The sequence below is a fragment of the Pelecanus crispus genome, chromosome 6 (assembly GCF_030463565.1).
Source record: "Pelecanus crispus isolate bPelCri1 chromosome 6, bPelCri1.pri, whole genome shotgun sequence".
Classification (NCBI taxonomy): Eukaryota; Metazoa; Chordata; class Aves; order Pelecaniformes; family Pelecanidae; genus Pelecanus; species Pelecanus crispus.
The window spans coordinates 16,535,272-16,562,200 of NC_134648.1; the positions used below are offsets into that span (position 1 = coordinate 16,535,272).

The window sequence follows — 26,929 nt, forward strand, 5'->3', positions numbered from 1 at the left end:
TTACTTATCTGCTTGTACAAAAGAAGCAAAGACACTGTCTTCTTGTTCTAGCAGAACCTCAGGCTTGTCATATTCCAAAATAACCCCTCTCTTCATTACAATAACCAAATCTGCATTGAGTATGGTGTGCACGCGGTGCTGAAAAACAAACAAACAAAATGCCAGTTGAGTGTATCTATCAAATATACAGACTTCCAGAAATCAATTTTCCTATCAAGTTTGATTAAGGCTACTTATGCTACTTTTCATCCTAATTTACTGTGCAAATACTGCAGATAAATAAACAGACCAAGAGCCATGTGGATATTCAGGTACCTAAATTGCACATAGGTACTTGAGTATGAATCATTATATGAGTTCAGACTACAATGTCCCTGGCCCAGGGTCCTGCCACAAAGCATTGCCACAAGGTAGCCAGGAGGAGTGGGAACAGGGCAAGCAAGTGCAGAACCACATGTGGGTACTCTCCTGGACTACATCTAGGTCAGGGGTGTTCCTGAGCTTGGTGTGGTTTGTCTATTTGTAAAACTGAATAGATTTCTCTTCTAAGACTTTGCCCACATCTTCTCTTGAGCTTTCATAAGCATTTTCCATCCACATCCTTTGGAAAAGATTTTTCCAGGCTTGCTCCCCACTGCGTGAACAAGTACCTCCTTTTGTATGCTCTGGGCCTCACTGCTCAGAGCTTCATCTGATGCCTCTTCCGCCTCGCCTCATGATTTTGCAGACCTCTCTCACATGTCCTTATGTTGTCCTTCTTCCAGGCAGAAGAGGCCTAGCCTACTCAGCTGCTCCCCTTAAGGAACAGTTCCACACCTCCAATCATCCTTGTGCTTCTCAACATTTTTCAGTTGTAACACGTCATTCTGGGGATGAGGAGACTGAACTACACACAATATTCAAGGTATGTGCGAACTCTGGACTTAATACAGTGGTGTGACGTTTTCTTTTTTGTTCTTTACCCTTTTCTCAGTAAGCTCTAACATTTGATTAATTTATTTTATTAGGAAGAAACCTGCCCATTTTTTTCCCACAGTGAATGCTGAAAATAATTAATTTAGCTTTTCTGCAATACTGTTACCTTTCCTGAGCGTTCCTTTCATGTATCAATCATCAAATGGCCCCATAGACTGACAGACTCCTTGCTCTCAGTGTGTTTCAGGGATTCATTATTAGTTTTGATGGCTTCCATACTTTTTTTTTTTTGCCTACCTTATTGTATTTTCACATGTAACATGCCAGAATTTATGATCATTTCTGTTCTCTTTACTTGGCTATGAGTTCAGCTTTTACAAGAATGCCTTCTTGTTTCTAATAGTCTTTTAGTCTTTTTTATTTGTTTAGCCATACCAGCTTATTTCTATCCTTACTCAAGCCTTTCCTAATAAATAGCATGCATTGGCTCTGTGATTTTTGAATAAAATCCTTCAGTAATTTCCATGATCCCTGTAGATTAAATTTTCTTCACGTCCTCTTTTAGCTCCCCCCCCCCCCCCCCCCCTTTTATTTTTGGGTTTTGTTTTTAGCAAGCCTCCTCATTTTTACAGAATTCCACTTTCTAAAGCTGAGTGTAACTGCACTGGATTTTTTGGGTCTGCATTACTCCTACAGGGATATTTAATCTCAGAATACTGCGGTCCCTGTTACACAGTCACTCCTCACCCATAAGGTTCCTAATCAGATCTTAGGCACCCTCAGTACCAAAACAACCCTTGTATTTCCTTCTGTGGCTTCCTAGCCAGATGTTCCATGAAATAATCACTGATGGCATCTACAAATCTCATCTCTGCTGCAGTCCTTCTGTGACATTTATCCAGTCCACAGGCAGGGGGAGGGGACTGCAATATCACATTGCAGTTGTACTTGCTGCCCTTGTTGTCTGATCTCTTTCAGTGTAACACAATCAGTGCTGCCATCCTGGTAAAGTAACGTCGATGATAATATAGACCCAATACTATGCTCTTCCTAAGCACAAATTATGAATATACGGCTTTCTCGGAGCGGGGGGAGTGGAACAAAACACCAAAACCCACCAAACCACAAACCACTACCCAATCCCCTCCCCCCAAAAACATGTTACCTTTCTATTACAGAGCATTTTGAATACAAACCCACCTGCTGTAAACCACATTTACATATTTGGAAGTAAAAACATTCAAAGTAAGTTTATTCCAAAATGCTGTTTGTTTGAACTGCGTAGTGTAAAACTCGCTAAGAGAGTGAAAGACTAATAAAACTTTCTCAGCCTATCCCCAAACTGAAGAAGATAACGTAAATGCAAAATGCAGTGCAACTCAGAATTTTCATGCAGAGAAATCAGGAAATTTCATGCTTATGATTCCTTTGGTTTTTTTTTTTTTGTAACAACACACTGAATGGATACCATAAGATAAATCAGGTTTTCTGTTACACGTTTGCTAGGTGAAAATAAAAAGATGCTGTAAGATTCCTGAGCACAGATTTCTTGACTTGTGTTTAATTTTTAAATGCTAAGAAGCATAATGACTTTATTTCACCTCCCTGAAATATGTGTATTTTTAGAAAATAGAGGACTGAAAGATATGTATTGTTTCTGACATATCTGTTGAGCCAACTGCTTTGATTCAGGTCAAATCTCTTTCATAAACAATTTTTCTACAGATACTCAAGATCTTTGTATAATCACTTCAAGAATTTGCAAACTTAAATTCAATCACTGTCAACAGGGATGGAATGTTTATTTTTAGAAGTTAGTAAGATTCTCATTTATTTGTTTAAATTCTGAAACATAATTGCTTTATCCAGTGGCAGAACTATCACAGTGTTACTTGTTCTTAGTTAAATGATTACTGTAGCTTGATAAAACTTATTCCTAGATTTCACAGTAGTCAAAGTCATATTGTATTTTAAATTAGCCTAAAATGGGTAACAGAAAATAGACTGCATACTTAGATTACATGCCTTTACAGGCAATCAGACTTAGCATCACACAACATGCTTAAGTAGCTGTTGTTATGCATTTAAATAAGAAAGTAGTTTAAAATGGAAAAGAAAGCTTACACTTAAACACCACATTAAAAAAAGTTTAATGGCCAAACTAACACATTTATTAACATTGACAAGAATTGACTAATGCGGCACTTCTGATTCTTGTTTGCAGAACAAGCAAATATACAAGAAAATATTAGAACAGCAGCAGACACTGTACTTACTGCTATTGTAACCACAGTACGGTCAGCGAACGCAGTCATGACTACCTTCTGGAGTATGTTCTCCTATGTAAAGAAAAACATTTGTTGTTTTTCAAACAACAGAAGTTACATGATAGACACATAGACACTAAGAAGGCTTGAGTGACCACTGATTATTCCATGCTTTTATTGATCCTTTGTTGCAGAAATGGAAAATTAACTACATGTCAGAACTAAGCCAGAGCCATGTCTTGAGTTAGACAGCCCTGCTCACTCCTGCAGCCCCTACTGCCTCTGGGCTTCAGCACACATGAGAGCTATGCTCTGGCTCCCAAACCCCTGCCAACCTGACCTCAGTTTTACAGTGAGGAAATCAAAGGTGAATTCAGGGTGCTGCCAGGCTGCCTGCATGCTGGCACCTCTGCTATGCGTTCTTCACCCTGCTGGAAGCCCAGGAATGTCCCAGCACAGTAGGGACATCTAACACCAAGGGGTGGCAGGGATAAGCAAGGGCGTGTGCTGTACCTGGCGTATTTAACAGTGGAGCTGATATTTAAGGTGGTCTTAATATGCATAGTTCTCACTCAACAAGTACTCATCCTTTGCTGTTTAGGAAACACGTTGTGTACCAAACTGCCTAGAAATGTCACTAGCGCAGATACATATCTAAAGAACAGATAATAGCAAATAAAGGTATCTCAAGGGAGGAACTATATCCTCAATGTGTCAAAATTCAAAATATGTTTTAACTGGGCTGCATACAGTATAATTCCCAACGTTACTGACACCCAACACACTAACATTTTACAGAACTAAAAATTGTAGCTGTTAGAATAAACTTCTCCAATTACATTCTTTATTCATAGAATGAAGACGACTGAAACATTTCTCATAAAAGCACAACAGAGGAAAAAAAAAATCCTGAGAATGTACTCCTCTACCTGGCTAAAATCCAGTCAGTGCACTATTATTGTGTGGTTCAACCTCTGTCTAGCAATTTCAGGCAATTAATGCAGTAACCCAGTATACCTTTTCTATGTCTCTGTTTATTTCCTTGATGCTACTTTTCAAGCCTTCTAACTTCCTGACTTGTCTTGTCCACCATGCTCGGGCAATTTGTCTGCTTGCCAGTTTACCCTTTAATGACCATCCCAGCTGACCTTCCAAAGATTTGTTTACTTTTAGGAAATCAAACTGCCAATGAAAATAACATGCTTCATTTTCCTAATGCAAGCAATGCTGGAATAACTATTAAACCCTTAGTAAAACGATTTAAAAGCTCTTTAGATTAGTTAGCAATGACTCACAACTACCTGGACTTGTAAACACATCTGCACTAAATATGGTATAAGCATATTACAGAGTAAACAGAATTGCTTTCCACCTTTTTCTTTGTATATTAGCAGTTGTCTCCCCCTCAAGGAAAACAAGAAATCAGAAACACTCCAAACTCACTGTTGCCATGTCAATAGATGCTGTGGCTTCATCCATGATGAAGATGCTTGTCTTCCGCACAAAAGCCCTTGCTAGGCAGAACAGCTGTCTTTGGCCCTGGCTAAAGTTTTCACCCCCTTCTGTGACTATAGCATCTGGAAATGATACAGCAAAAACAGTATTTATGGAGTGCACGCGTGTGTGTGTATGAGAGGGTCAGAACAGAGTAGAGCATATGCTTGGAAAATACTGACTCACTTTAAGCATAAAGATTTTCAAAGTAACATTTCCTAGGTCTACAGCTGCTGGTGACCCAATTTTGCCTGTTTATTTCCATTGTTCAAAACAACCAGTACTTCTGTCTCACTATATTCTTTATATCTATTAGACATCAAAGTAGCTAGGGATGTTTAAGAGCGAGTTTCTCTGGAACACATGCAGTCTAGGACACTGCATGCCCCTGGCAAAGTGGCATCCATCATTTCTTTACCCTAAGGCTTTACCATTTCTAAGGTTGGGGGGTTTTTTTGGCATAGCCAAATGATTCACACCTTTAAGCTATTGAAATTTTCCTCTCTGAACATGACTACTGGAAAATACAAAAGAACATATTCTAGACAACACCTGACTTATTGACACCTTATTTGAATTCACAAGACCCATAAAGCTCAATGCTTCATAACAAAGACACACTGAAATAAAATAATAATTTTACCATTGATTGGACTAAAAACAGGATTCTGCCCCATGGGTGCAGTTGGTAAGGGGGTTAGATGGATATAGGACCTTTGCCTGCAGGCAAGCACTTTTTGTCACCTTCCATAAACCTAAAAAGCTTTTTCTTCCGCAACTACCTTTTTAATAAATAGTGAATGTGAAACAGCAATGTTGTGAACACTGGAAGCAATCTTCTCAAGAAGCAAGTCTTATTACCTAGGCCCCCAGGGAGCGCTTTCACCACATGCTTGAGCTGTGCTATCTCCAATGCTTCCCATAGCATGCTGTCAGTGCACTTCTTCTCAGGGTCCAAGTTAAACCTACAGTTATGTGTAATTCAAGAGCATCAGTCAATGTAAACTTATGCAATGTATTTCTTCTTTTAGTGTGCTTAGAAACAAACTTGCAAGCAATGAGAATCATACGCTAAAGATCTGGACCAGATTCAGCCTCCTCTTCTTCAGGCTAAACAACCCCAGTTCCCTCAGCTGCTCCCCATCAGGCCTGTGCTCCAGACCCTTCACCAGCCTTGTTGCCCTTCTCTGGACACTTTACTAACTGTACTGTAGCTGTATGCCACCAGCGATAAATACATTCTGGGCAGAATTGGAACAGGCTGCCCAGAGAGGTGGTGGAGTCACCATCCCTGGAAGTGTTCAAAAAACGGGGAGATGTGGCACTTGGGGACATGGTTCAGTCCAGTCTACCCTTGATTGGTTTAGTGTGGGCTTGGTAGTGTAGGTTAATGGTTGGACTGGATGATCTTAAAGGTCTTTTCCAACCTAAACGATTCTAGGATTCTGATCTATCATTGGTAAAAATCGACTGAATTTTGCAGACTTGGTCAATATTTATACCAATGTATTAAGAACAAAATTTGACTCTCAGTTGAGCAGAATGGGAAAAGCTTCCTGTTTTGCAGATATCTTTGTAGTTTTAGAATTTATTTTGTTCTGAATAAAGTAAAGAAATTCACATGCTTTACTAGAAAAAGCTCTGAAGAAAAAAAGCTGTGAATATAATCGGTTTAAACTAACATTCATTTTTTTAACAAAGGCCAAAATTCTACCATCTCTCCTTCTAAATCCAATGTCTCTTTGTTCTTTACTGCTATAGAAATGCTAAACAAAACAATCAAGCTTCATACTGAGTAATGAAATGCAAGTCTTCACTACAACTGAACAAATCTTGCATTTATGAACAGATGAATGTTATTTTAGCTTGCTGTAGCCTAGAAATAACAGCAACAAATGTGAATCTCATATCATATTAATATATAGAATGATAATCATAAATAAAAGATTCAGTGGTGCACAACACTTTTTAGTTTTACTTTTTACTCCTACTGTTAGTGGCTGTGAATGACCGATGATGGCCTAAATAAATTTTTTAATAGGTTATTTAGTAAAACAAAGGTATACAGTCACCTCATCTTCTGACATGAATGAATCATGCTCTATTCAGGCAAGTTCAGGAGATAATCTTGGGATCTGTATTAGTGTGGAGTCAGCAAACTACAGAAGACTATAATTTGCAGTGAACTCTAATGACTTATGTAGAAACTGTAACTGCAGGTGATGTAAATCTGCACCGATGATTGTACTGTTCCTTTCTAAGGTAAATGCCACAGATACACAGAAGGGCATTTGTTGGAAACTGTGAGAGCTTTTTGCCACAGTTTCTACTGCATCATCCTTTCAGAGAAAGGGGATTCTTACAGACGAAAGAATGTCTCAAACACTAGAAGAGCAACACGGATAGAGGCTCCAGGATAAAATACCCCAGACCTCCCCGAGTACTTCTCATATTGTTCTATTGCTTCCTCTTCTTCTATATTAATTTTTTAGTCTGCATTTTTTTGCATTTAGGCAGGCAGATGAAAATAGATGTAGGAGAAAGAAGGTTTCAAGAAGTGCTGCGTGGTTATGGGTATTTGATCAGTAAGCTAAACTGATTACTCGATCCTGGAGGAATAAATAGTGATTTTCCCTACTTCCCAGGCATGGGATACCTTCTGCCAACAGTGTGCTGACCAGGCTCAGGCACTGGGAAGGCGTAGTCTGGCAGGGGTGGGTAAAAAGCGCAGACAGAAGGCAATGATCCTCCCTACTCCAACTGAGGACACTGGAATTGAACAGTTTGCTATCAGCAATTCTGTAAAAGTCATTATATGGTATAATTATAATATATGGTGGCATATAAGTCATTACATGGTTTTTATTGCGGGTCCTTAATGCTTACCGGATTGTTCCGCTGAATAAAATAGGATCTTGGAGAATGATTGACAGCCTGGATCTCAACGTCTGTAAGGGGAGCTTAGCGATATCTATACCATCAATGATAATCCTTCCTATTCAAAAGAAAGTGGATAGTCTGCTAGACTGTCATGCCACACAGCTGCTGGCAAAGGCATGGCTCGCTTTCAGCTTGCAATACAGTACAGCAGGAACAGGCCTTGAATTGCATATCCATTTATTCACTAATGAAACAAGTTTTGATTAAGCAGCAAGCACAATTGTCTTGAGACTAAGCCTCAGCTGGGAGGAATATGAAGTATACCTGTAATATCTTATGAATGATTAGACACCTACTTATCTGCTTGACCATTATAAACACTATCAAACAAGAAGGTAAGAGGTTACTTCAACAGGGACTAGTTACCAGGGGGAACAAGTGTTTGAAAAAGCCAAATTACTTTTGAGCACTTTGAAATTTTATCTCCAAGTACAACTGTCCGGGTCTGCATAAGGGCCCTGTGGGCGGTGTGGCTGGGAAACTGAGGCTAAAATTTTTTGAGATGCGCAGGAGGACACTCTGTGAGGCACATGGACAAGGCACACATAGCAGGAAATATGGTAGGAAATTCCAGGGCAGCAGGCCAAACTGCAGTCCCCAGTTGCTGAGTTTTCTGGGCCCAGTGGGTCCTATCTGTGCCTTGTGCATGGATCCTTCGTTGTACTTGAACACCTTCCCCTTTAATGGTTTGCTCCTACTGTTGTGATTTAACAGCAGAAAAGGACTTTTTCTTCTGTCAAGTAGAATTTTTATTGATGCAGCTTATCAGTGGCACAGCTGTTAGGTGACAGATGATATCCTATTTAAACAAGGCCAGAGAGTGTGTCCTGCAGATTCAAAAATCGCACTTCAAAGCTGCTGCTGTTAAGAAAGCACCTTCAGGAGCTAAGCTTGACCGATATGCAAAAGCATAATCTTACCCTCAAAAGTGTCAACCATTCTGAAAAATGCAAGAGAGAAGGAGGATTTTCCACTGCCTGTTCGTCCGCAGATCCCAATCTGTGTCACAGAAAGCAGACGAACATCAGGTGAGCGGAAATGGATAATGTCTGTATTTGACACTTACGATGAGTGGATGGAGGAGCTGTTCTGATCCACATGATGCTCATGTCCTTCTGACAGTTCAGTCAAACTGAACTGGCCATAACAGTATCCCTAAATTCACTTTTTGTCTTTAGGGGTCTGAGCATTTAGGCATAAATCAAGGCCAGTACTATATACAGGAACAACTGGAGAGTGGCAACAATGGGAATAAAGGCAAGAGAGCCACATGGGAATGATGGAAAGTAGGTCTAACACAGTAAGGAGTCACTGTTGCTTCTTTTGGCACTGTGTGCTGACAGCAGGGCACTGGGATACTGAGCAGTTGTGTGTAGTTCTAACTTCGCACTCTAACACATGCCTAAACACACCAAACTAAGAAACCCACAAACTCCTTTCCAGCGCACTACATTCTTTTAGAGCAAAAATCTGTAATTCAGTCATCAAAACATACTGTGGTATGTTTTTTCAACTTTGCGATTTCTACCGATTCTACGATGTGCTAGTCTAAAGAGCTTCTCAGAATCACTGCATTTCTTTACCTTTTGTCCTGGAGAGATGTGGGCATTGACATGCTTTAGCACTGGCTTTAAGTTGCTGTCATATCGGACACTGAGGTTCTGGATTTGGATCTCCCCTCTGTCTGGCCAGTTCTGGGGAATCTGTGAGGAAGCTGTACCAGCAGCACAGGGTAAAAAAAAAAAAAACAAAATCAACACACTCATAACAAACTAATCAGCTAGTTAAGTGATTTACTACTATTTTCATGGTAATACACTGCAAAATCATTAAAATTTCAGCAAGCTCTTTCTGCATGCTGCACAAAACCGCACTTACTAAGGAGCCCTTCGTAATTTTCAGCTTCTGTTTTGAGAAGGCCATTGATTCTTTTCACTGCACCCAGCTGGATCTCCATGTCAGCCAGGTTACGAACCATCCAATTCAGATAGTTAGACACCTGATGTAAAGCAAATACACTACTAAATTCCAGATTCTTAGTAGTTTGCAACATTTGACCAGCATGCAGTTCATACTCCTCCACAGTAACACTTGTTCAGCTGCGTAGCTGAAGTTGTGAATGAACTGTATGGTACACATCAATAGGGTGACAACAATGATTAAAGGTTAAATTTCCTAACTGCAGTGCACAGATACTTTGGTACTATGGAGATCTGATCTACACCAACAGGAAAGAGGGAGGGGAACAGTAAAGACAGGTGAAAAGACTTGGTAACTTAAGGTTTGACAGTCTAGAATGATGTACCAGGGCATAATTACAACTGAAGCACTGAAAAAATACTCTTCACAATGCAAGACAATATAAAAAATATGATGTAACTTGGCCACGCTTTGTTGACATATTTGAACTAACACTTCAATGAATATTTTATCTAAAAACTGAAGAAAGCATACACTCAAATATGTCAACCATTGAATGTGAACTGAAGTTAACACATGGTTTCAGTGATGTTACAGTACCCACTATAGATGTACAGACACCTTCGATCTTCCTGTTCATCTTTGTGCCCTGAAGAATTACAAAAAAATGTTTGGGAGACACAAAAAGGGTCCAGAGATTCTTACCATAAGAGCATAGGTTAGTCCCAAGCCTACAAGTCCTGAAGAGAGTTTACTATACAGGCAACTGGTAATAGAAGTGACAGCTGCTATGAGTACCACACATGCTCCAATGTACTCCTGAAGGAATATGAATAAGCTCCGTCACTGTAAGTCTACAAATGATTAAAAAATTCTCATAACTTTGCATACCAAACAACAAACCCATTGCACAGTTTGAAATGCAGGCTGAAAACACCACCATACAGACCCTGCCTAGGAACCCATTCTCATTGCCTTTAGTGTAGCTGCGCTGTTTGGAAAGCTGTTGTACACAGGAGTTGTACCAATGCTCCTAATCTTCTTCTGGAGAAGTCGCTACAGATATCTTAAGCATGTAATGGAGGTGGCTGAAACCGTGCAGCTGATGTTACCTGAGGTAGGATGGAAATGCTCATGTGATGCCCTCTTTGAGTGGATCCTCTCTGTGACTGATGATTGACTGCTGAGAGGCACTGCAGTTGCTGCTGGGTGGCTACCATCCATATTTGTTCAAACAAGCTGTTCTTGCACAGCATGTATCTATTAGTCAGACTGTGTCCACCCATGATTGGCTTTTGCTGCTTTAATTTAAATCATTAGTGATTTGACTTCCCACAGACAAGTCTTTGACTAAAATTGCATAACAGACTAGAAAATGAACTCTGCAGGAAGGAAATTGTCACTAGTCTATGTTTGTACTGTTTAGTGATATAGGCAATGATCAGAATTAGGGACTTCAGATAGTCTAGGACTGAACGTATAAAAGGGTAATAACATTTTATTTAAGTCATACTCAATACCTGAATTTAAGTAGCAAAAGGTACCAGCTAAAATAGAGTCCAAAATGGAGGTATAGAATGTGACACAAAATAGGAGTTAACATCCACTTAGCGCATTATAAAAGGAACCCATGTTACCACAACAGCAGTCCTACACCTGTATCTAACAAAGCCTGATACAAACATCACCATCCACAACATAAAATTCCTTGATTTGCTTCTTGAGGAATTATTTTTAATAAATAATTTCTCATGCCAGGCCACTTTACTGAGCACTCTAAGGCAACGGGCACCTGAATATCTCTGGCATTCTTCAGATGACCCAAAACAGGCACAAACCTGTCTACGTCCTTCTGCTTATTAACAGAGCTTCCAAGATGCTGGAATGTTCCTGGGGAGCCACAAGACAAAGGCCTGCTGACACTAACACAATTCCATAAAGGCATCCTGGCTGGCAGCACAGCTCGACCAGCTCTGATCGAGTGCTTCACACACAGAGGAGCCAATGTGACCTATAAAAACTATTCCTGTCTTGGAGAAACAGCTGCAGGCTACGGAGAAAATTTGTACTCCATTCAGTTTCCAGGATGGGTTGGGCACACGTTCATTACAGATAGAGAGATATAGATATAAAGGGTAAAGGTACAGCTTCGAAACCCAGATGAGACTGGATAACTGTTGGATGCCTCATCAGATTGCTTGGAATGAAGTAAAATAAATTCATTGTGTATGCACAGAAATAATGTACTTGCCATGCGGACTTCCAGCCAGCGATTGGCAGCTGTAAGGAAAAGGGAAGCGATGTTGTTGGAATCTGTGTATTCAAGAAGTTTTTGTCGAAATTTGGCTTCATACCTGAAAAAAAAAAAAAAAAGAAAAAAGAAAAAGAAAAAAGGGTCAGGCCTTGGGGTCTTGGAAAAATGAAAAGTAAAATTTAATTTCTGGATGTATATGCTCATGGGCAGCTTGACACAGGGTCTAAATCAGCCTATCAATAGTTCAGAGTGACATCAGCTGTAGACTTGTATTACACACAAGCAAACTGTATTTGCAAAGTATCTTCAGGAGTAAATGGATGTTACTGCGTTGATGAAACTATGTTGGACTTCTGGATCACGCTTTTCTAAATGTATTTTATTGCATAGTAACTCCAAGTGAGACAAATCTGAAACTAAAAAAATTAAAAATATATATGAGAGAGAAATAATGCATGCATGTACTTGTCCAAAGAAGTATTAGTACTGCAGAATGCAGTTCATCTTCTCAGTCATATAAATTCAAGTTTTAAAATTTATATCACTGTAGTACCTACAAAATTGTAAGCATTTATAAAGTACAAATCCAAAGCACCTCCAGTCATGGTTGCTCCAGTGTTAGATAAACATGTTTGTCCTTATCACTAAACAAACGGAGCACTTTGGAAAACAGAAGTCCAAGCACATGGTGCAACAAAAAGTAACAGACTGGAATGAACTGTGTGTCCCCTGCCCCACAATGAATTAGCCACAGAATACAAAATAAGATTAATGGCAAATAGGTCTGTCTATAGTTTATTATAGTGGATCTGCACCCACTCATGAGAATAGCTGCAATGAATTTTGCCTTGAATTCAGCAGATATGGAAGATTATTCCCTGCTACACCTATTTAGACCGGGGTCTTGGCAAGCATGCAAGTCAGCCAGCCACCCCTTTTAGCTGGGCATATTTATTTGCATAGGTATAACTTAATGTGATGTTAAAGTGTATCAATAATTATGTCTAATAATAAAGGAGAAGTCTGGCATAAAAACCTTTTCCAGGGTAGTCACAGAAGCTTGAAGGCCTGAAGATGTAGTTTAAGCACCCAAAGCTTGCCTTTTTTCCCCCTTTATTACATTAGGAAGTTTAACAAACTTGTTAATCTCCCCCTATAAAATTTTGCCCTATTTATATCCTTAGCTATTATGGTTGCAACAAGCACTAGTTATTTATAAACTCAGCTCCCCTTATACTGATATGAGAGAAAGATATGACAATGTTCTGTTTAAGTATGAAGTACATGGCTTAGAGAAGCTTTCAAATTTGTTCACTGCTGAGTATCTTAATCCTTCTTCTGAGTACAGTATAATAAAGTTACGACTTTACATAAATCATTAATGCTTTTGAGGAAAAGAAGTAAGTGCCGCTTTGTGGAAGTAATTTAGCTGTTCACAACTTAGCCATGTGCCAAGACATAAGAGATATGTCTGCTGTATGCAATGGAGAATGGCCTGGGCTGGCTCCGAGCGTGTTGGTGTGTTTGCACAGCCTAGCATGGTTGTTCCTGAAAGCAAGCATTAGAGTCACGCAGTGTCAGAGCTAGTGAGCCCTGCCTTTCCTCAGGACTAATTACCCTCGGTGCCCTACCATAAAGAGATGGCTGTACTGCTTCTGGAACCAATTCAGTCACATTTAACTTTCATATCTCTATACCATGAGGTATTATGTGATGCAGATATGCCTTAGAAGATGTGAGGTATGCATCATGAGTCAGCTGTGCATATGCATGTGGAATGGGGATGCAGACAAAGTTACCACTGCTGGTGGAGTACTGCAGAAATACTAGAATTTCTCTTCAGAAAGTGTCCCCAGATTACCGGGCCTCTCAGAATACAGACCAGTCTTTGCAGAAGTCTTCACATTTACATTTTATTGATTATTTAGCACTAACACTATCTGAAGTGCCAGATAGCAAACTATGAATCAGGTCAGCGCATCTGCTGAAGGTATATTTATAGCTGCAGCAGTAGCTGTCTTTCTGATCTCCCCCTGGTTTTTTGTACAGTTCTTTCCTTATGCATTCTGAATAAGCACAGGACAGAGAGTTACCAAGGGTAAGGACACTCCAGCAACAACTGGCACCTCCTAACTTTATGGCTGGATTCCTGAATTAGTGTTATTTTTAGGGATGCTCAAGCTAGCAAGTCTAAACTCCACTCCTGCTAATAAGTTAGGCAGCTGAAAAGCTACACAGTCCTAAAAATAGCTAGGTTACCAGCTGATGCGGGAGGCTGGCAGGCAGATGGAATACAGAACCTACTGAACGCACATGGCTGTTGGGTCAGACACACATCAGTTACTGCAGGATTTAAGAAAATGGAGGCACCAAACAATTCATTGACAGAGGAATTCATTTCAAGGTGACAGGAAGAATCAATAAGGAATGCTCCAAATGACTGAAAATATTAGCTAGATGGCATTGAATATTATTAATTGTATCAACACCTGAAAATATATAGCCATAACACTCTAAAGATCCTCTTGATGAATTAGAAGATTAAATGGATAAATGAGAAAACCAACAGTTAAAAGAGAAATTCAATTTCCTTAAAACTGAACATAGACATAGCTACAAACTAGAGAACACTGTTGGCACTTAACGAATTAAATATCCAGTAACAGTCATTAATAATGGAAAACACTATGCTGTTCTACCACTCTTCAGGAAGCTACCTTCAGTCAAAAAGAAATAAACTCTTAAATTGATTGTTCATTCATTGAGCTATTTATATCCTATTTAGAACAGTTTAAGAAAAGTTAATTTTGCGCATTACTTCTATTATAAAATTAACATTATAGATTAGGAGGAATTAAGTTTCAAAGAATGGTAACAGTAATAATTAACTGACAAAAACTGTAGACATGTAGATGAGATGGGTGTAGAAGACAGTTGCCCACATTTGAGTCACCTGGGAAAAGACAATAGCACTCATGTAAGAAAAGCAGCTGGTAAGCTCTGCAGTAGTTTTATTGGTACCTCTACTAGCATCAGCGTGACTGCCATTTTTGTAACACAGGTACACAACCCAGGCATGTTATCAGGTATTCCTGGGCTGCTCTCCTGTGAGCTTATGTGGACAGAAAAATGAATCAAAACAGGCGATGAAAGACTTTGTCTCCAGCTTGTGTATTTTCAAAATCAGTATAAACAACCACATTTTCAGCTAGCAACTTGAAAAATAACTTAGGATGCTATTGTATCTTCTGAAGTCACTAGCATGCACAGTTTATCTTACCAGGACATTGACTCATACACAAATTACTCTGGCATAACAAGTTAGTGCATACTAGTTGTTCCATGGGAACTATCCAAGCGCATAGTCTGCCACACTGCATGCTCTGGTAATTGCAAGCTAATTTAGCTTCTTAAATCACATTTGGCCACAAGTTTTTTTTCAGGCTGCGTGCAAGTGTATGGAGAGTTACACAGGGCAGCTGACACACATTAGCCTGCTTTTCTATAGCAATTCTTTCACATGCAAAACGCTTAAAGTTTTTCAATGTTTTGGATTTGCCCTTTACCAGTGTTTTGGGGACTCTGGATTTTCCAGAGTTATAACTGCACAGCTGCAGAACAGAATCAGAGATAGATATTCAAAAGCGAGGTAACGTATGTTTCTTAAAAAAACTATACCTGAAGGCTCGGATGGTGGTAAGACCTTCAACAGTCTCTGAAAAATGGGAGAGTAATGGTAGCTGAGTGCTGTCATCCAGCTGCTGCAGGTCCCTGAAGAGGGTTATGAAAAGAATTTTGTAAAAAGCCAGTTTTGTCATGCAGTTATTGTCTTGAAACAGGCCCAGGGAGTGTAGTCATCACAGTAATTATAAATCTAAGTTCAGATAGATTGCAAAGCAGTGCTGCATGTCTCTGAGCAAGGAATGAAGACCCCAGGAGGATTTTTCTTTTAACATTTGAATACAAACAGTGCTGGAGTTCTGAATGGGTCTTTTCCCTTCACTGCCTTCCCTCATTTCTCCTATATTCCTATTTCTTATACACAATTGTTTATCCATATAAACACCATTCTGACCCTATGCTGAATATAATGGGAACTGCAAATAAGAGCTCAAGTTAAGCAGAAGGCAAAATACAACTTCCTCTCTCTTTCCTCTCTATACCCAGATGACATCACAACTTCACACTGGGCTAACAGTGTAACTCATACACTCAGTGGAGTAAATGAGAGCCCGCACTCATCATTAGGTTGTAGTTCTCAATTTCATGTTTAGTCATCAAATCAGTGGAAGCACGTGTGGGGTGAAATTCTATTTAGTCTCAGCTTCTTCCAGCAGGAAGTAAATTGGTTGCAGACTCCTCCTCGATCCATGCATACACGAAGGGGATAAATGCAGCATTGCTGCAAATGCTTCTTGAGTGCCACTTGGGGGGAAGCCGTATGACTGTAGAAGGACAAAAATGACATATATAGCTACAATTTTTCAACTTGTTAAAAACTAAAATGCACCCAGAACAAGAGAGGATGTTCATGCATGTTGGATCCTTAACAGGCAGTAGTACCACCATGGTTATACTGCATTCTCCAGCCTGTCCCTCACTTTACGGATTTCCACTTCCACCTGGATGGGCAGACATCAGTTTCCCTGTTCTGTCACCACATTTTCTTGGACGTACCCAGCACGCAGCCCTTGGGGAGGAGAGAATTCAGTTGGGTTTTTTGTGTTCTGTGAACTCTAAGAAACTTTGATCATGGACAAAGACCCTGCTCGTGCTTCCCAGAAGTTCTGCTTGAAGAGCTGCAGACAAAGGCACTTGTAAAATGACACATTTTCACTATAGTGGATTTGGCTCACTTTCAGACAAGGCCATGGCTTTGACAGGACCAAATTTAAACATGAAGTTCCCCAGCACTGCAATTCTGCAATGTAATCATGCATTGCAGAAGATGTTTCTATTGCCAGAATGATACTGGTTTATGCTCTTACCGTGATGCAACTCGGAAGTACTTCTGGATGAAGTAACACATGATTGCGAGGGGAACCAGGGCAATGAGAAACATTGGTGTGACGTACGAGATGACAGCAAGAGCAGATACACACAGCAAAGTGGAACGACTCAAGCACTCCAGGGTAGCTGGAATGTGCTGTATAGATAAAGAAGAATAAGCACACAGAATCTTCCATAACAGATCAAGTTTAAAACAGCATTATTTAATTTTCCTTTCTCCCGCTCGCACAAGGAAAAAAATTTTGAGGACTTGAAGTACTAAGCATACAGGTCTGCTTTTGAATTGACTGCTGGGTTTTGGGAAAGTCTGAAGGGATTTCTGTGGGGCTGCTTCACGTGTCTGCATTGTGGACCACAATCCTCACGTCAGAGGATTATAGATGGGATGCAATAGATGATTTCAGCATCTGCATCGATCCTATGAACTGGCAGTGCAGTCTGGGGTAAATACTGATAATTTGAATTTCAGTCATTTCTATTTTGGGCAACAGCATTTGCCGCCTTCTCATTTCATTTCCTCCTATGTGTCAAGTCAATGTGTTTATCCGCTTTTAAAAAAAGTAGATCCTCTTAATTTGGGGGTATCACTATTGATCTAATTTCACTTCCCTTTTCTATACAGGGCATCTTAATCAAATAAATGTTTTTTCAACGTGCATTTAAGACAAGGAATTCATTCTGAACCTAGAAAATCATGATGCAAATTGATATAGTAGTCAAATTATAGATCATCAGTAAACTTTATCTAAATGAGTGTATAATAAATGAAAATCCAGTCTTTCAGACTAGAAAGATAGGATAACTTGGGAGCTTGAATATATTTATTTAGTACCTGGTCAATGGTATTGCAGTCAGCTGAAAATCTGTTCAATATACTTCCCAGAGGTGTTGTTTCAAAAAACCTAAAATGAGACAAGGAATGGGAAAGATTAGAATATTGATACTAGAATAGTTTTACATTTTTTTTTTTCCCGTCTTCCTTAAGCTAGGTACTGTATCAGACACAAGCAAATAAATTGACAGCCACAGTAAAGTTTGCCATTCTTCCCCATAACCATGACTTTCCAATAAAATGGCAGTCTTGACTGTAACCCAACAGCAGCAAGCATGTCCTCAGCTCCCTCTACTGCGTAAGCTATGCAAATCACATGATTACATTTAAAAAAAATCCTTTCAGATTTGCAATTTGAGGCCTCTTCAATTCGTGAAAAATGCAAAGCTAAATTGCAAGTCTTGCATTTTTCTGGGAATAGAAATGCATAACTAAGAACAACTGCTGGAATAAAATATTAAAAAACCTTCCCTTTACATTTGCATATGCAAAGTACAAACTTCATTATTGCTCTGTAATTGTTAACTGTTCCATAACTCATGTTGACCCTGAAGTCTAATTCTATCCTAAAAAAAAAAAGTTTAAAAAAAAAAAAAAAAAAATCTGAGGTTTTCCATGTATATTATTTCCCCATGATTTCTGGGTCAAATACAGTTAGCTTAAAAACAAGAAGGTATTTTTTCCTAATGTTAAGTAACAGTTGCAGGTTTCCTTTCATTCTTTAGAAATAAAACTTACGCAGGACAACAAAGGCCTTCACCGGTATCTGTGCACCCCAGTGTACTCTAATGATGCCTGTGATAACACTTGCCTAAGCTCATTATCATTCATAGCCTTGCACAATCACTGCCTGACAGTAAATATTTCTAGTGATTAAGATTATGATGCATGCTATGAAGGAACTGTACAACATATTGATCAATAATTGTGGTTTGTCCCTAATTAAAAACAGCAAAGAGAAATTAAACGTGCAAGGAAGTACATCTCTAAAGTTGCGGTCAGGCAGGAGAGGCATCTGACTAGTGTGTAGGAACTCGAGCAGCCTAGGTACCATTTTCAAAAATTGCACAGTAGTTTGATACTTGGTGATTTTCGATGACACATTAAAATAAAATGTGGTTCACAGTCACTTCTTAATAAAAAATGTGCTTAGAAGACTGCCTTAAAGTAAGGAACACAAAATGACTACAATACAATTTGTATTACAATCAGAGGAATACCTCATTGGAGCCAAAATTATTTTATTAAGTAAAGAAGAGTGTAGCTTTTTGGTGACTTTCAAGCCAGTCCACTCCACCGCTATTGATGTGACAAGACATAATACAATCCCAAGACAGCAGAGAATGCTGAAAACTTTTGAATACGGAGAATGGTTGAAATTCTGAGAAACAAAGAAAGAGCAACAAAATTATTCACTGTAAATTATGTTCAAAATTTATTGTAAAACACACAAACACAAGACTCCCTAAATTAAACTGTCAATGATTTTCAACCATCTTAAACCACAATTTATTATCCTTTGGAGAGAAGTGTGTTTACATGAAAGAAAGATTAATCAGAAATTTAGTATCATAGAATACTACAAAAAACCTTGAAAAGGTATTTGATAATTTCATCTGAAGGAAAAAAAAACATCTTCAAAGCACTTATTAGGGCTTTATTGTTTTGGTCTATTTTTTGAATAGGAATAGAATATAATAGTTTTTCATTTGAAATACTAATTTCATATTAAAACCCAGCATCAATAAAGCATCTTTTCAGAGATGAAAGTGTGACTCCAGTGAAATCACACATGCACCTCCCAAACGTTACTATGGATTATTTGTAGGCACTAAATCACAATAAAGAAAACAATCCCAGTTCTAAAAAAATCCCTCCGCTACTGCTTTATACATACAGAGTACCCTGCTGCGTTTAAAAAAAAAAAAAACAAAACCAAAAAACTGTGTTTCCCATATGTTACAAAACCTGAAAGCCCTGCTTGCAGTGAGAACGCAACAGTAGAAGAAAAAAGAACTATGATATTAAAATTACTTTAGAGACCAAGGTTTAGGCATATCAGCTAGGTGATGAAAATACAACAAATCTAGCAAAAGGAGAACAACGACACACAAACCTGTTAGTTTTATTGCACTGTGTACCTGAAAAATGCATTAACCCTCAAAATACTCGGGGGTGGCTCTGTTACTAGAAATATAGCATATCGATTTCTTGGAGCAGAGGTTGCCAGTGGGAGATCACCACCAGTTAAATCATAAGAGGAAGGTGAATGAGGTTTTGCATACCTCACTGTGAGAGCAGTTTTTCAGCTCTGGCTCTGCCTTCACAGAAATGGCATCCGAGGTCCAGCATGCCAGGCAGTAGTCGATGGCCACCATCACCGTGTGCTTCAGCAGCTGGGACAGAACCAGAAGCGGCAGAAGGAGGATTCCTGCTGCGCTGAGGTACTTGCCACAGGCTCTCCAGGGCATCTTTGCTCTCTGATGCAGCACTGAAGACAGGTTGTCTTCATCATCACTTTCTGTTACTTCTTCTGCAATGTGCATGAAAAAAGTACAGCCACACTGACTTGTACACACCTTTCATAGAGACTGGCAAGTGGCAGCTACAAAACAGGTCATCTTATACAGGATAAAGAGTGGCTTTAAGGTGAAATTACCTGCTCAGGCAGGCATGTTTTAGCCTGCTAAAGTTAGTAGTAATGAGTGCTAAAAAGATGCAAAAAACCTTAGCACTAGGTGATCATCGTCTCCAGTCATGTTTTTGCAATTTAAAAGTACTGGCTTGATAAAAATTAATTGCAATTTTTTCCTGGGTAAAAGCTTAAACAAGTGTGCTTAGGTATTGACAGGTTTGAAGCTCACCCAGCAAAAATTATTCAAAGTTATTCCTCTTTCGTTATCCAATCATGTTCAAGTATAAGAAAAACCCCCTCAAAAGTTTGGAGGAAGCTATGACTTGTGAATGCTTGAAATCACTGTAGTCCACAGGTAAAATCAATGGAAACGGCACTCTTACGAATCATGACCCACATGAAAAATGATTATTCTCCTGCCAGTTTTAATTAGGGTAATTCATTCTAAAATAATTTAACTGTGAAACAGTAATGTAGTTATACTGGGCTCAAAGGGTGCCCTTTTACCTTCATCCTCTTCATCATCTTTCAGCAGAGCTTCACGGGAATACATCGTCCTCCGGAGATTTGTTCTTTCCAAAACAGTTTTTCTTTCAATAATAGTCTCCTAAAAAAGGAACAGTACATGTGTTTTCAACCAGAGAATTACTAAAAAAAATTACTAGCTGTGACAAAACTTGTTTCCAATCAGAACCTGACGTCAGAGAATCTTACAGCAGGCAGTCATAAGCGATGGATTTGCTACCTCTGGGTAAAACTAAAGGGCATTAATTAGATATCTGACATCAATTTCAGGTTGTCAATCCCAACCATCCTGGAATCTTAACTTGGACAGCTATCCCTGAATTAAAAAGAACTAAGATTAATATCTCATTCTTCCTGTGTTGTAGTATTAAAGACAAAATGTGTTAATGATTTAGAGAGCTTTGATATAGGCACATCTGAAAAACTTCTACCCAATGCAATGAGTAAATTCAGGCATATTTACAGAAGCAGTTGTCAGTAGTGCACATAGAATCACAGAATCATAGAATGCTTTGGGTTGGAAGGGACCTTGAGAGATCATCGAGCCCAACCCCGCTGCAGTAAGCAGGGATTGAACCTGTGAACTTGGAGTTATTAGCACCATGCTCTAACTAACTGAGCTAACATTACCAATGCTCTTCCTCTAAAATGGCCCAATTTGATATTCCTCAGACAAGAATATTTTGACAGGGCTTCCCGTCAAGAATGGATCAGAAGCAACAGTATCAAGGAGGTGTGAGGTGTCCAGATGAAGGAACTTCTCTTAATAGATAAATAATAATGATAACAGTAATACTACATTCATAGTAAGTTAGAAATCACACACAGCATGTCAATCCTTGCTAATGTTTTCAACCTAAGAAAAAAAACTTGTCATATTTTTTGCAAATGTCGATTGCCCTGCTCATCAAACACCTTCTCCAGCTCTTGGTCTTGTCGATTCATTAACGTCTTCCAGTGTTCAAAGAGCTCAGTCTCTGATTTCTGAATGTCCTTGAGTGTTCCTTCTCTCTGAATGTTACCATCTTTCATCGCAATTATCTAAAAAGTTAGAAACACAAGTGGTGAGATAAACAGCCACGTATCTCTATTTCTTTCAAAGCTATCTTGCTGTGTCTGGACGGAATTTTCTCTTTTCTTAAATAAAGACTATTTTTGCGAACAAATCTGTCTTTTAAATAGACACTGAAGTTCTCTCTCAACTCTATCCCTTTACTCAAGGTGCTGCAAAACCAGAAACTTCCGCCACTTCACGCTTTCAGAAAGGAAGGCTGCTTTTAAGTAAGAAAGAAGAATGGGGTCCCCATCAGCAAACAGAAGAGTGCATTACTTTTCCTAAATACAAGTCATTAGCAAGATAAGATTTTAGAGTCCTCTTACCTCCTAAAAGGAAAAGGCTTTTAGCAACACACTGTGCACAGCATGTTTTGCCCTCATTCAGGCAATTAGATATCAGCATGCTGGCTCCACCGTCTGTTTGGTATCATGGACCTGATAAGGAAAAGCTAGGGAATTTGAATCCCTAAAAGCATTTATCCTTTTTAAAAGCACAAATAGTGGACATGGTGAGAAAAGAAGTATATATGCAAGGCAAAGTCTGAAGGGTGTGGTTTCCAGGTTTATATCAGTGTAACTACATTATATACACAGTGTACCTACCTTCACTTGAGATCTGACAAGGAGAATTGGAAAATGAGGCGTGTGTTTTGTAAACCCATGTGACATCATTAGAAAATAGTTAATGCAGTATTTGCTTTTCTCTCTCCCTGGAAACTCAGAAATTTCTGGGGCTGGGGGGTGGGGTGGGAGGGAAATCATCTCTTCCACTTATTGCTAAGAATTTACACCAGATGAAAGGAAAAAATAAAGCAAACAAGGTTCTTTTTGTGGCAATTTATTCAGGAAACCTGTAACTGGGATGGACCCTGAATTCTTCTGAGGGTTTTGCTATGAAGATTTCGGAGGGCCATCACATATACTTGAAATTATATTTTTATTTAAAATTCGTTAATAAGTATTCCCACTGCACTCCATTGGGTAAAATTTGCTAAGGCTTAATGAGAACTGTGCTTAGGAAAAAAACCTGAACTAACTCTTAATAAATATTTTTTAACTATAAACAAAATTAATACAAATCCTTCCTGGCTCACAGGCTGTTTGCAACTGTGTATTTCATAAAACCTTACTGAAAACTGAATTAGAAGATAATAAAAATAAAATAATTCTCATAGAGTATCTCATAAAACACGAACACCTAGAAATGTGTCTGACATTCATAAAGAAAATGAAAAAGATTATACTGATACAAGGCCACAACTGTGCGTATTAAAAAAAAGAAAAAGCCAATATACAACAATTGAAAAAGAGGAAGCTAAGATGAACCCCATAGGGAGGGGAAGGAGGCAGAAAATTCCTGTATCCTGAGAGATACTAACCAGAAAACCAGAACTGTGTTTAGAACAGTAGTAATTCTTAAGAGTGTACAATTGAGGGGCAAGGTCACAGTAGACACCATAAAGGATAAACGCTGCCCACCAAAAACATGATCAGAACAAGATTAATGTCTATCTGCAACTTTATAGCAAGCCAATCTGAAGACCAGAAAGCAGGTGAAATATGATTCTTTCTTGAGACAGAGTAACTGCTGCTATAGTCTGTGCAAGACGCAAATGACAGAGAAGTCCTGTTAGGAGACGTAACTGCAGTCATCAATCCTCATGGGCAAGAAGACCTGTGATGTAGCTGGATAACTGTAGGAGAACTAAGCGCAAGGCCCGTGTGAACCACTGAACTAAAAACAAACCAACCAACCAACCAAAAAAATCCAACAAAACAAACCTCTTTATCCTACTTGATTTACTTCATTTTTGACATTTGCAATTGCAGACTGTTACAGAAAGCATACCATCATTTTCTTTTCTATAAACTACAGGATATAACAAACAAACCTAACAGAACAATTGAATACTACACATTTCTTAAAAATTTGCCAACGTACAAAGGGTAAAGATGTTCCTGATACATTATGTACTAGTACTACCGCAAGGTAATACTATTTTTTTCCCTATTATTTCCATGCACCTCAATATCCATAAGCACACCTCTTTCTGTGATAGCACAGATAGATTCCTAGTAACATCCCAGCAGAGGCAAATATGTTACTCAAACGTTTCACTGTTTTGAGATTAAAAAATGAGCAAAATTTTCCAATATAACTAATGGTTTTGGAAACTTGATGTATTTTAAATGCAGCCTGCTTTCATGATAGCATTAAGTATCAGCTTTATGAAAATCCAACCTATTCAGGTGTTCTAAGATGGGAATCCCAAAATTATGGCCCTCCAGACTCACTGGCTAATTTTTGAAAGATCTTTATTATGTTCCTTCTCACTCAACTACCACTTGGTGGAAAGATGAAGCAAAAGCCTTGTTTGTAGCAAGGCATAATCATGCCACATTCTTGCCGCCTCAGAAAAAACAGGAAGAGCTTTCTTACCCAGTCAGCATGGGGTAAGTACTGCAGCTTGTGAGTTACTAGCACAATGGTCCGCTTGTCTTCCCGTAGCATTTTCAGGATCCCTTCTTGCATGAGATGGTCACTTAGGTGGATATCCAGTGCAGAAAACGGATCATCCTGTCACAAGGAAAAGAGGTCAGCTTTTGGAGCCAGCATTTATGGGATTTAAGGAAACGGACAGATTTTAACACTGGTAAAACCAGTTAGATCGATATAGGCAATCAAAAAAGGCCATCAGAAGATCAAAATTGTTCTGCGGAATGGTTTTCTTAAATTACATAACAACAAACCTTGAACTATCTTTTTGCAGTGAGTACTCAGACATACAGTAACGTCAGCTGTGTAAACACTATGATTTCCTGAGGCTTTCTGGGAACCGCTCCTCTCAACAGATGTCTTTCATAGCCAATGTAACTGCAATACATTGTTTCTGTCAGATTCAAGACAATACAGCAATGTATGTCTATGGCCTATATTACACAAACTGCTCCAGGGACAGTGACAAAGAGCACATTTTTATTTCCCTTGTACATAAAGGAGGTTGTAGTGAGGTGGGTGCTCGTCTCTTCTCCCAAGTAGCTAGCGATAGGACAAGAGGAAATGGGCTCAAGCTGCACCAGGGGAGGTTTAGATTGGATATTAGGAAAAATTTCTTCACGGAAAGGGTAGTCAAGCATTGGAACAGGCTGCCCAGAGAGGTGGTGGAGTCCCCATCCCTGGAAGAGTTCAAAAAACGGGCAGACGTGGCACTTGGGTATACGGTTTAGTGGGCATGGTGGTGTTGGGTTGATGGTTGGACGGATGATCTTAGAGGTCCTTCACAACCTTAATGATTCCTAGATTTTACTTTCATTATAAATAATCCAGCCACCAAGGCAGGAAACATGAAATTGCTGCTCTACCCTTAATTGGTTTAGTGGTGGAGTTGGTAATGTTAGGTTAACGGTTGGACTGGATGATCTTAAAGGTCTTTTCCAACCTAAATGATTCTATGATTCTATAATTGCCTTCTGATTTTTTTTTTTTAATCGATAAATCAAAACTTTATTAAGAAAGAATCACAAAAGGAGAAATACTGATCATTTTGATGACTCTGCTCAGATGCTTGATTTACGACCTAGATTACCTCACTGAATCAATGAATTATATGCAATTAATTTAGGTATAAGCTAATCTGTACCATCTTTTGGGGGATTTGTTTACCTAATCCTATTTATATGGAATTACAAATCTATTATTTCTGCTTGCGCTAGTGATACTGGCTGTGGGATTTACTTAGTATTATTATTTCATACTATTATATTACACTAAAACCAGGATTTCTTAAAAATCAAATTTTGTTTTCTTTTCTCCAGATGTTTGCTGATAAAGTACGGTTGAATTTGAATTAATTTTGCTTTCTGAGTGACATCATTACCACCAGTTATTTAGGGAGAGGTATAAGCAAAGACATGAGTGCTTTAGAAAATCCCCTTGACCTTTTATTCCCTTCAATTTTGCAACAATTTATACTGTGACCGCATTAGATGCTTTAGTATTGTTGCTTTCATGTATCTACAAAACCAAAAATATCTGAAATCAACAGTACAATAAATATGACCACTGAAATTCTATTAAATCAGAACATCATAACATAGGGCACTTAAAAAGTGCTTTTGAAACACAGTAACTTCTGACTGTGATACAGAATTTATTCTCAAAAGTGTGTGTGCGACTGTGTGAGCACTATGCTCACTGAGCAAGGATGTATGTTGTCAGCTTTCCTGCTGCACTCTTCTGATCTGACACGACCTAAACATCATTCTGAGCCCCAAGTTTGTGCACAGCCACCTCATACGCAATGCTGTACTTCTGGGAACTGTTAAGTGCCAGTTCACAGAACATGACATTGCACTGTGGAGTCAGGCAAGGCTGTTCATTAAGGCAGCACTCATCATATATGATTATAATGACACATAAATTACAAGACACCTGAAAAAAATCAGTTCATGCTACAGGACTAGTCCGACATGCGAGAAATAAAACATGCTGAGTGAATGAATGTAACTAAGAATAACATATGTAATGAATTATCATGTGACCTTTTTTCATACCTACAATGATTACAAGAATTTTAGAGAATATGAAAGGTTATTGAATATGAGGTGCACGCTTGTGAGAGAGAAGTTTCATAAGCATTTGTTTACAAAATCAGTCTCAAAAGAACTGAGCTCTGCAAATACTAACATACAGGATTCCTGATTATTTTTCAACAATTAGTGACTGGAAAAAAGTTTATTTGTAGGTGCTTTTACATTATCAAACCATAAGAGAACCTGCTACTATTAGGAGTTTATTGAGTGGACACTCAATAACCTGCACAAAAGGACAAAGTGGCAAAACCAAGTTGCAGCCCAATACTGGAGCTGCTGGTTTGCAGCACCTGACCCAACTGCTCTCCACCCTCCTGCATTCTGGTCAATGCCTGGAAATGCTCCGCACATGAAGCAAGCACATATTGATCAGCCTAATTACAGGGAAAAGTTTAAGTAACCTCCCAAACTTTTAGGGATGACCTCTAATGCGCACAGCTTTTCTAATCCCATGCGACTCACGCCTCACTGTCATAACAGCTGGATTC

General features: G+C 38.9%; 1 protein-coding gene across 1 annotated transcript in view; it reads right to left on the reverse strand.

The window, feature by feature from the left end:
- The window catches only part of ABCC8 (ATP binding cassette subfamily C member 8), an 83,564-nt gene continuing 56,635 nt past the window's right edge, over positions 1-26,929 (reverse strand). Inside the window, exons 22-39 of the mRNA XM_075711762.1 lie at positions 24,289-24,426; positions 21,708-21,833; positions 20,775-20,874; positions 19,918-20,165; positions 18,853-19,013; positions 17,633-17,702; positions 16,779-16,936; positions 15,469-15,561; positions 11,788-11,890; positions 10,242-10,355; positions 9,495-9,615; positions 9,200-9,330; positions 8,537-8,615; positions 7,563-7,671; positions 5,538-5,641; positions 4,626-4,759; positions 3,192-3,254; positions 1-138 (exon numbers count right to left, since the gene is read on the reverse strand). Coding sequence (XP_075567877.1) covers positions 1-138; positions 3,192-3,254; positions 4,626-4,759; positions 5,538-5,641; positions 7,563-7,671; positions 8,537-8,615; positions 9,200-9,330; positions 9,495-9,615; positions 10,242-10,355; positions 11,788-11,890; positions 15,469-15,561; positions 16,779-16,936; positions 17,633-17,702; positions 18,853-19,013; positions 19,918-20,165; positions 20,775-20,874; positions 21,708-21,833; positions 24,289-24,426 — 2,190 coding nt within the window. The remainder of the gene's footprint in view (positions 139-3,191; positions 3,255-4,625; positions 4,760-5,537; positions 5,642-7,562; positions 7,672-8,536; positions 8,616-9,199; positions 9,331-9,494; positions 9,616-10,241; positions 10,356-11,787; positions 11,891-15,468; positions 15,562-16,778; positions 16,937-17,632; positions 17,703-18,852; positions 19,014-19,917; positions 20,166-20,774; positions 20,875-21,707; positions 21,834-24,288; positions 24,427-26,929) is intronic.